The sequence below is a fragment of the Sciurus carolinensis genome, chromosome 17 (assembly GCF_902686445.1).
Source record: "Sciurus carolinensis chromosome 17, mSciCar1.2, whole genome shotgun sequence".
Lineage (NCBI taxonomy): Eukaryota > Metazoa > Chordata > Mammalia > Rodentia > Sciuridae > Sciurus > Sciurus carolinensis.
Window position 1 is genome coordinate 10595131 of NC_062229.1, and position 11151 is coordinate 10606281.

At 37.5% G+C, this 11151-nt stretch overlaps 1 protein-coding gene across 1 annotated transcript; it reads left to right on the plus strand.

Annotated features, from left to right (window-relative positions):
• The first annotated feature begins 9507 nt into the window (after positions 1-9507).
• On the plus strand, positions 9508-10604 carry LOC124968932 (olfactory receptor 7E24-like). The gene has a single exon (XM_047531754.1). It carries the CDS (start codon positions 9572-9574, stop codon positions 10400-10402), a length of 831 nt encoding a protein of 276 aa, XP_047387710.1. The 5' UTR covers positions 9508-9571; the 3' UTR covers positions 10403-10604.
• Positions 10605-11151: the final 547 nt, after the last annotated feature.

Here is an 11151-nt window from a genome sequence, read left to right on the forward strand (position 1 = left end):
GAATAGTAAAGAAGCAATCTTGTAAATCAATGACTATAATACGATAGCCTTTAGGGACAGCCACAGGAGAAGGACATTCTCCACTAGCTGCAGAGTATAAGGGGAAGTAGGTCCTAAATCTTTTACAGCTGCTTTTAGTTCTTTTAACATTTTAAAAGAGAGAGAGGCTCCCAATGAGGCTCTCCTCCCTCATCTATAGCCCATACTACAGGGCAACAAATACTAACATCTCGCTGTTTTTGTGCCTCACGAACAGCACCTAGAAATCCTACCTTTTGGACTTTCCTTTTTATTTTATCTGGGGGTTTAGGAAGGGCCGGCACAACAGGAGTCACCAAAGGTGGATCCTCATTGTGATATCTGAAAGCGGCTTCTTCCAAGTCCTCCTCATCAGACGGGAGAGCTGATCAGGCAGACCTTTCTCCTTTTTGCCATCTTCATCATGGTCTGATTCACTTTCACTTTCACTAGGAGTTTCCGCTGTATATTTTTTAACCGAGGCTGTCAGCAAAGTCTCCTTTGCTGACGTTTTGTCTGGTGATCTTACCCTTTTACTTAGCTGCTCACTTTCATGTCTAGGGTCTAAACAGTCCCTAAAAAGATTCCACAATGCAAAAGCATCGGCAGGGACTCTTTCATTGCCATATAATCTATGATATGCATGCATAGCATCGCCTACCTTTTTCCAGGTTTTAACATCTAAGTTTCCCTGTTCAGGAAACCAAGAGGCACATTCTTGCACAAAATGAAAAAATCTTTTTAATTGAGCTGTTCTTACATGCGTTCCTCTTTTAGTTAATAAGTGCTTAGCAATATCAATAAATAATGCTCTTTCTTTGCTTTCACTACCTCCCATGGTAGCTGTTCTTTCTATCCCTGCCTATCCTTTCTCGGCCTTCTCTACCGAGGGGTCCGCGGCACCCCAGGCAGGATCCTAGCTGTCTCGAAAAGGAAAGAAATTAATAATAAATGGGGGGTTTACCAGAGTGCCCCACGTTGGGCGCCACTTGCCGGGGTCCAGCCCTAGCAGGAGTCCATGGGTTCCACACCGGTAAACGGGGCGCGGGGAGACAGCGTCGGCGATGGATGGAGAATGAAAGACACAGACTCTAGTTCTGGTGCAATCAATCCCACTTTATTCTGGGGAGGGCTGGGTTTATATACATTTTTCTTCAGGCTATAATGGCAGTCTTGTGGTTAATATTAAAGAAGTTTCCAAAGCATAGGCAGAAAACAACAACCTTACAGATCATTCCTACCTAATCACAATTGCTTTAAGAATATCTAACTACGTTGATGAGCTAATACAATGTTTATTTCCTTAATATCTAAACTCTATGTGACCTAAGACTATTCTTATTATTCTCGCGGTTAAAGTGATAGACAAGTAATCTCATGTGACCATTTCTATTAGGTCCCTCTGGTTAATATCTAAATTGCTGAGTTAAGGGTTATAGGAGGGCAGCGGTCCCAATGGTTATTGTGTGCCAACATTTATTATAGGGGTGACATATTCTTTGTAGGAAGGAAGGAATGTTGTGGAACCTTATTCTCTTACCTCACCACCACACAGAAACAAAACCATTGTTAAAATTTAACCAGCCTGTTGGAGACAAAGGCAGATCTACAACTATTTTCTCCAGAGGCTTTCAGAGACTCATTGCACGGTTGCAAAATTATTTTTAATTTTGTTAATGGTAAAGACCCATTGTTTTTCAGATTGTAGGTAATATTTTCTGGAATTTTTGTTGTATTCCCTTCATCCCCTTAAGCAATCCGTTCAGACTGAAATGAGTAATATATTATTAGAGAAACACAGCAGAGAAAACACCATGCTCCGCAGCAAAACATCCGGCAATTCCTTTTAGGATGAGCCTTTGCAATCATCCTCCAGAGGATCTTTGTCAAGCACTGGATGGAATTCCGGATGCCCCCACAGGTCAGGTGTTTTCCCTGAAGAATGGATGATGACATATAAAGGGTGTGGAGGAGTGAGGGTTGAATGGAGGAACTTTAGATTATGTAGAGGGAAATGAGGGGGGGTATGAAACATGTTGGGATGAGACAGACTTCATTACCCTATGTACATGTATGATTAAATGAATGATATGAATCTACATTGTGTACAACCATAGAACAAAGCAGATGTTATGATTAAATTGTTGGTGTGTGAAGCCAAAGTATCTAGATATTTCAAATATCCACAGTACGTGTAACCAATTCCACCATTATACAACTAAAAGGCACCGATAAAAGTGCAAAAAAACCTGGATCAAATAAAAATTTAAAAAATTTACTTCAAACTTCATTATGTTTTAATTATTGAGAGGTACATGTAAACTAATGCTACATTTGTGGTCAGCAATGTATGATGTATATGTAGCTTTAACTAAACTGTATCAAAGTTTTGAGTACATCATGGCAAATGAGTCATTTGATTTTTAAAATTATTTGACTAAGCACTTCACGTAGAAAGAAGGGAAATGAGAAAACCCCAAAATGTTGAAAACCTGCTGGAATACCTGGCACATGACAATGTTTTCTGTTCATTAACTACTGATTGTAAATTAGGTTTTGGATAAGGTAGTCCTAGTTCTCACAGAGTGTTCACAAGCATTCTTTCTTCTTCTTCTTCTTCTTCTTCTTCTTCTTCTTCTTCTTCTTCTTCTTCTTCTTCTTCTTCTTCTTCTTTGTACTGGGAATTGAACCCAGGGGCACATAATCACTGAGTCACATACCAAGCCATTTAAAAAAATATTTTATGTAGAGACAGGTTCTTGCTGAGTTGCTCAGTGCCTTGCTAAGTTGCTGAGGCTAGTTTTGACCTTGTGATTCTCCTGCCTCAGCCACCTGAGCTGCTGGGAATATGTTCACAAGCATTCCAAACACAAATAGTAGGTGCCATTTTTGTAGAATCAAGTTAGGTGTATTGAAGTGCTTATTAACTTTCCTTAATAAGTGACTTTTTTTTTTCCTTTCTTTTTCTTTTTTTGATGGTCCTGGGGATAAAAATCCAGGGTCTTGTGCATACTAGGCAAACACTTTACCATTGAGTTACATCCCAATTCTATAAGTGATTTTTATTAAAAGGGGAAATATATTTAGTGTTCTCTATATTTTTCTTCAAAGAGTGATGTATATTTTAGTTACCATGAATTTATCTCTAATGCTCTTGGCCTTTTATGCATGCTCAGCTGAGTGTCTCTAAAGTAGATGTTTGCAGGAAATAACACAGGATACAATCACGTAAGGGTTGTAAAAAGATTTATTTAGTCACAGCTGAGAAGTATTGCAGAGGGTGCATGTACCTCAGAAGTGAGTACCTTCCTTCAAATACCTATTCAAAATATATACTGAGTGGTGGGGTTTGTTTATTTGTTATTTTATCCAACACTCTTTATTTTCCCAGAATGTTTCCAAACAATAGATTAGAAAACTTTATAGGTGTCACACAGTTCCTTCTCCTGGGAACCTCTGGTGGTCCAGTTTAATCATCCCTCCTTGGACTGTTCCTGTCCATGTACCTTGTCACAGTGCTTGGGAACCTGCTTATCATCCTGGCTGTCAGCTCTGATTCCTGCCTCCACACCCCCATGTACTTCTTATCTCCAAACCTGCTACTGGATGACTCTGTTTCACCTTGCCAGGGTACCAAAGATGATCATGAACATCCGAACTCACAGTAGAATCATCCCCCATGTGGAGTGCATTACACAGATGGCTCTTTTGGTCTTGCCTTTTGAAATATAGATCATGTGCTACTATCATTGTCTAGGACATGTTGTAACTGTATGTCTCCCCCTGCATTTCCCAATCATCACAAACCCTTGACTCTGTGGTTTCTTAGTTTGGTGTCTTTTTGGTTAGCATTTGGACACTCAGGTGCACGATTTGATCGTATTATAATTGTTTTACTCTATGGATGTAGAAATTTCCAATTCTTCAAGGGTCCTTCTCAACTCCTTAATCTCACCCGTCCTGACACCTTCTCTAATAACATTGTCATATGTGGAGCCATATTTGTGTTTTTCCAATCTTTTGGATTCTTTTATCTTTCTAAAATATTGTTTCCTCCATTCTGAGAATCCCATCATCATGTGGGAGGTGCCTCTGAGTCTCTTCTGCCAGTTGTTAGCTTATAATGTGGAACTATCATTGGAGTGTGACTTGGTTCTGTTGTCAATCTCCCAGAAAGCATTTGGTGACCTTAGTTATTTACACCTTGCTCATCCCTACCCTGAATCCCTTCACCTAAAACCTGAGGAACAGGGACATAAAAAGTGTCCTTCACAGCAGAACTGTCAAGACCTGAGCAATGGCTTTAAATGTAAAGTAGAAAAGGCAACTGAACTACAAATATAGACCTGGAATCTAGCCAGCCTCTCGGTCACATTATTGTTGTGGTATAAAGGTTCCAATTTGTCATTCTTTTTGATGGCAGAATGTTGGAAGTCAATTTTGTGGCTGGGAGGAATGGAAAGTGTTTTACGTTGTGTAGAAATTTTCAGTTTGGATATGGGTGTTGGTGATGGATGCCCAACAGTGTGAGTGTGATTAATGCTGATAATCTGGAGGAAATTGTCATTTTTGGAATGAAATTAAATTTCACCATCATAAAAATGGAAAAATGGCAAAGGAAAAAAAATTTATGAACAAAGTGAATAATACCCAGGAGCTTTCTCCTGTGTAGAGGAAGAGTCCAACAGCATTTGTGGACATTTATTTTCTCTTCCTCATCCTCCATTAACATGAGGAAACCTTTAGAATTTGTGATAACCTGGACAAATTTGGCTAATTAGGAAGTGTGCATTGAGCCTCCAAGGCCATATAATAGTCAACAATCAGTCTGTGCCTGCAGAGCCCTTCAGTTTGATGGTTCCAAGTCCAGTGAGCTCCATACCTGTGTCTCCTCCTTCTGTGTTTGTCTGCATCAGGAAGCTCCTATCTGAAACTGCAGGGATATAAATCTTGGGGACAAAGCCTGAGCCTTCATTGAGAACCAGGCATTCGATGTGGTTTGGATCTTCACTCCTTGGCCATGATCCACCAGAGTCCCAGTGCAAATCGGTAAGTGCCAAGGGAGGCAAATGACGGAGCATGAACTGTCTGAATATTGTTTCCAAAACATGCATTTTGGGTGGCCAGATGGGAGGAAAAAGATGTGTAAATTTACGGTTACCAGGATTGTTTATGGTCTTGGTTGTGGCAGGGTCCTGGAAATCTCTTCAAAGTCTTGCTCTCCTCTCACACTAGTTCTACTTTCCATGGACTGCTCTCAGACAATAACAGAAAATATTTTCCAGTAAATACTTTCCTAAGCTCTCCAAGAAGTTTATGAAGGTGATGATGAGGATGAGGATAGTGACCATAACATCATGAAGCATCATTAATTGGTCCTTAACATTTTTCATCTTTATTAAATTTACTATTGAAATTCACCTTTCCCTTTAATAATAATTAAGTACTATGGTGTGCCAGTGATTAGTGTGGGCATTTTATACATATCAAGTCTTTTAAAATGATGAGCCCTTTATAAATAATTAACCACTCTGACAGAATTGGAGACAAAATTTTAGGATTCAAAAACATGTCTACCTGACTCAAATCTTAGCTTTTTAAATATTTTTATTGGCCTATATTAATGACACAGAATAGTGGGTTTCATTGTAACACATTCATACATGCATATAGCATAATTTGGTCAACTTCAATCTCCGTACTTCCACTGAAGCCCCACTCCTCCCTTCTTCTGAACCTTGTTTCTCTCATCATCGACAATTATTGGGAGATTTCTGAGTGCCAGGCTTTTACTCTGCACTCTATACAGATTGTATCAATTTTTCCCATAGTTTTCCCAACATTAAAAGTACACAATTTTAATTTTATAGGAAATAATATTTAAAAACATATTTTTATGGTATTTGTGTAGGATGTTAGGTTGAAAACTCTGAAGTCCTGTTTGAACTGAGTTTTCTGATCAGGGAGAGGCACAGGCATTTAAAAATCATTGTGATATTGTTATGGCAAGATCGCAATAAATCACTGAGGCCATCTTAAAGCAGGAGGTGGAACCATCTTTATTCACCTGCTGGTGGGCTGGTAGGGCAGGCTGCAAGTCTGTACCCTTCAACTCCTTCCAAGGGTTACAGTACACCTTTTATACCATAAGTAAAGCATTTTAGTACGTTAATCATAAGTGGCTGTTGCCATGACAATCAGATAATTGTCACTAACATTTAAATAAATGTTAGGGTACTCTGTCCAAGAAAAATGGAACCCAGAGGGAGAACAATCTTACATTGTATAAGAATTGTCATTTTGTGTTGCCAAACATGCTATGCTAGGCAACTGTTGGTGGGTACAGAGGCAGAGTTTTCTCATGGGAGAAGCATTTACTACATGACACAGAGTCTTAGGGTGAAATGGAGTCTGTTTGGTCCTTGCCCATAACAATATAATAAATGATGTCCTTCCATTAGGTCATGTTTAATCAGATAAAGCCTTTGAAGTAGAGGAATGTACTTCACAGACTTAAAATCACAAGTTCATGTGAAATAGCACATTTCAGAAGAAGCATTGTGTTTAGACTATTTAGATGAGCATTAAGTACATTTTAGGTCATATTTTAAGGAAAAATTCTTATGGATTTGTTAATACTATTATGGAGGCATTGACAGGAAATAATAACCTTCAAATTCATGACAGTAACTGTGTTTGGAATATAGCTGTGCAAGAGAATGGAGTTATGCAGTAATACCCAGAGAACTCAAACTTCATTGATAATTATTCAGATCCATTTTAAATGGAGACAAGTATTATCAAATGCTTTTATTTCTATACGTAGTGTATGTTATTGGTAATAATAAGAGAATATTTATGGTCCTAGTTCTAAGAGCCAGGAAATATTAAAAGGTATTGTATCTCAAAGCTGTTATAAGAATATACCACCAAGAACTCTGATATAATTGCTTTTGATCTGAGGTCAGGGTATTTGGATAGTGAATGATTTTTACAGGTGAGTATATTAATAAGTGAGACAGGATTACTAGCTGTACAATTTAGAGAATTTCAAAGAAGGTTTTGTAACACCCATATAAATTAGGTAAGTTTTAGTGCCATTTTGTAGGATGAAGAAATTTTCCAGTAGTGTTCACATTATTTCCTGTCCCATTCTCTTTTACCTTGTTTTCCAATTCAGTCACAGAGCTGTCAAATAATGAACCTGGGTTTCCTTCATGTGACTGAAGTAAGAGAATTTGCAATATATGTATCAGAAAAGATTGACTAGAAAATATATGAAGGTTGGGACAAAAACCTGAGCTTTGGTATTTACTCTGGTGGTAAAATACATAAATGTGAATTTGATGGGTTAACATTAGAATAACAGTAGCAGAATTAGCAGGCTACAATGGAATACAGAATGAAGAAAAGGGGAGAAACAAATGCCTCTCTTATACCAGATACTTTGTTGTTAGTATATGGATTGGTATTGTATGTATTTATGCAAATAAATCAGTATAAAATTAAACTATTCAAAGGTTTTTTTTCTATCATTCATTATTTTTATGTCTTTGAGAGGTACTGTGTACACTAATTTCACATTTTTTTAGTGATAATATTGATTATGTGCATTTAATGAGAATTATCAATCAATATTTGAAGTCCAACAAAGCCAAGAGTACTTGATTTAATTTCAATGATTGTTTCCACTTCCAGGCATGTTTCATTGTTATGGAAACAACATATGCTAATAGTTGTTCAAACAATTTAAAAAAGATATGAGAGAAATAAAATGGAAAGTGACAACTGAAATCTACCTCTAAAAGGTTAAATAATGAATCATAGTAAAAGCATTGATAAGAAGAATTAAATAAAGTAACCCTTTTGTACAACACTGAACTTTGAAACAATAGCAAAAAGATGAGAAATGTTTCTGGGGTATATATATACATATATGTATATATTTTTTAACCTTTATTTTGTTTTTATGTGGTGCTTAGGATTGAACCCAGGGCCTCATGCATGCTAGAGGCTTGCTGTACTACTGAGCCACAACCCCAGCCCATCTGGGGTATACACTTTGTATCTGGAGAGTGGAGTCTCCCTTTCTGCATATCAATCATCATGTAAACTGCTTCCCTCCACCACACTCTTCCACCTTGATGTTCTGTCTTATCTCCAGTCTGGAAAAATGGAGCTGGATGTCTATGGGCTAAGACCTCTGAAACTGTGAGCTGAGCCCCCCAAATAAACTTTTTCTCCTCTAAAAAAAAATGAAAAAATTTTTTGATTTCTAAAATTTTTATTAGTGTGTTGTAGTTGTACATAGTATTAGGATTCATTTTGACATAATTATAGAAGGTGAAATATAATTTGTTCCAATTCAGTCTCCATTACTTCCCCTTTCTTTCCTCCCTTGCCCTGTTACCTGTCCACTGGTCTTTTTTCTATTTATTTGAAAAATAAATATAGTTTTAAAAAATAATGTGTTATGGATATAGATAATGGTGAAACTCACTGTGGTATGTTCATATATGTACTAGAATAGTTTGGTCAATTTCACTCCAACATTCTTCCCATTTCCCATTACTTCTCCCTCTCCATCAAACACTTTACTCAACTCCACTGATATATGTTCTATATTCATGGGATTCCAGCCCCACCTCTTTCCTTATTTCGTACTACATAAGAGAGAAAATATTTGATTCTTGACTTTCTGAGTCTAGCTTATTTCACTTAGTTTGTTGTTCTCTGGGTTCATCCATTGACCAGCAAATGCCACAATTTCATTCTTAGTGGATGAGTAAAACTCTATAGTGTATATATGCCACATTTTCTTTTCCATTCACCTGTTGAATCTTACATGATTTTAAAGGAAAAACTTAAATCCACAAAGGAAGAAAATCAGAAAACAAAGACAGATAAAAACCCTAGACAGTGATAGGCATATAACAGTGTTTTCTGATCATGAATCATTAACCTTAATTCAGTTGTCAGAGTATGTAGGCCTCACACACTGTTTCTAATATTATAGGACAAAAGTATTTGTCCCAAGGTCCACAAGACAATAAGGTATATTAGATTGCTTCTTAACTTCCTTTATTAAAGCAATGTTTTCATAATGAGGAAGGCTATTACTTATTCTCTAATTTTTTTCCAGAAAGAGTAGACTTGATTTTATTGTACTTATGTACTTGTTCTGTCTACTGCTCCCATATTTCTAACACACTGCTTGATGTTCTGGTCAATGTCTCTAAAGTGCACATGGAAAGAAGGGGTGAACAACACATAAAGCAACAAGGAGAGTGTTTGAGAGAGTTGGATTTTTCACTATTGAGAGTTATGTTTGAAGTCTTATGGACTTCAAGTGTGAATACATTACTTATGAATACATGAATTCAAATGTATTAGGTACCTGTTACTGTATTCCCTTTTCCTCAAGTTCTTTTCTTTTTTGAAAGGTGTCCAAGCAATACAGAAGCACAAAATATAACATGTCTCTGAATTTCAACTCGTGAGCTTCTCAGAGGATCCAGACCTGCAACCCATCCTCTTTGGACTATTCCTGTTCATGTACTTGGTCACAGTGTTTGGGAACCTGCTCATCATCCTGGCTGTCAGCTCTGACTCCCACCTCCACACCCCCATGTACTTCTTCCTCTCCAACCTGTCCTTCACTGACATCTGCTTCACTTCCACCACAGTCCCAAAGATGATTGCAGACATCCAAACACACAGCAGAGTTATCTCCTACGAGGGCTGCCTGACACAGATGTCTCTATTCAGCAATTTTGGATGTATGGATTACATGCTTCTGACTGTGATGGCCTATGACCGGTATGTGGCCATCTGTCATCCCTTGCAATATGCAGTCATCATGAATCCTCGTCTCTGTGGCTTCTTAGTTCTTATTTCTTTTTTGGTTAGCCTTTTTGACTCCCAACTGCACAATTTGATTGTCTTACAATTGACTAACTTCAAAGATGTAGATATTTCTAAATTTTTCTGTGACCCTTCTCAACTCCTTAACCTTGCCTGTCCTGATACCTTCTCTAATAACATTCTCAAGTATTTTCTTGGTGCTGTATATGACCTTTTTCCCATCTCAGGAATCCTTTTCTCCTACTATAAAATCATTTGGTCCATTCTACGAATCCCATCCTCAGGTGGGAAGTACAAAGCCTTCTCCACCTGTGGGTCTCACCTCTCGGTTGTTTGTTTATTTTATGCAACAGCCTTTGGAGTGTACCTTGGATCAGCTGTTTCACATTCTCCCAGAAAAGTTGTGTTGGCTTCAGTGAAGTACACTGTGGTCACTCCCATTTTGAATCCCTTCATCTACAACCTGAGGAACAAGGACATTAAAGGTGCCCTGAGGAGGCTTCAGAGCAGAACTGTCTAATCTTAGGATCTTTGCTGTCCAGCAGTCATGTGTTTTGGAAAATGTAGTAAAGTTTAAAGTCTAGTCCTTTCAATCTTGTTTTCTTGATAACATCAATCACTTTAATTTCTCATCATGTCTCACATTACAATGGTTGTAACCAGTATTGATAAAGGAAGTCTGGGGAGTTTTCAAAATGGGAACAAAATTTCACTTTGAGATGGTGAAAATTTCTAAAAATGGATGATAGTGATAGTTTGAAAACAATGTCAATGTGATTAATGCTGCTGTGCTGTGAACTTGAAAATGGTAAAAACTGTTTTGAGATTTAAAGTTATCATAATTTATTTTTTTTGCCTAATTTCTCTAACAAAACTTTCAAGGACATTATTGAATAGAAGTGGTGAAAGTGTACATTTTGTCTTGTTCCTGATTATAGGGAAGGAAATTAAGGAGACATAAATAGTGTGAAAGAAGTCCATTTATATCTTTGCTGATGACATGATCATAACCTTAGAAGATCCTACAAAGTGTACTAATGGATTTTTTTGAGCTTATTTAAAAAATTGAGCAGTTTTATAAGATACAAAATCAGCATACAAAAATCAGCAACTGCTAGGTGCTCTGGCACATGCCTGTAATCCCAGTGGCTCAGGAGGCTGAGGAAGGAGGATTATAAGTTCAAAGCAAGTCTCAGAAAAAGTAAGGAGCTAACCAACTCAGTAAGACCCTGTCTCTAAATAAAATAGGAAATAGGGCTGGGGATGTGG

Bases quoted from the DNA above. Each gene is read 5' to 3' on its own strand.
- LOC124968932 (XM_047531754.1), top strand. From the start codon at position 9,572: ATGTACTTGGTCACAGTGTTTGGGAACCTGCTCATCATCCTGGCTGTC.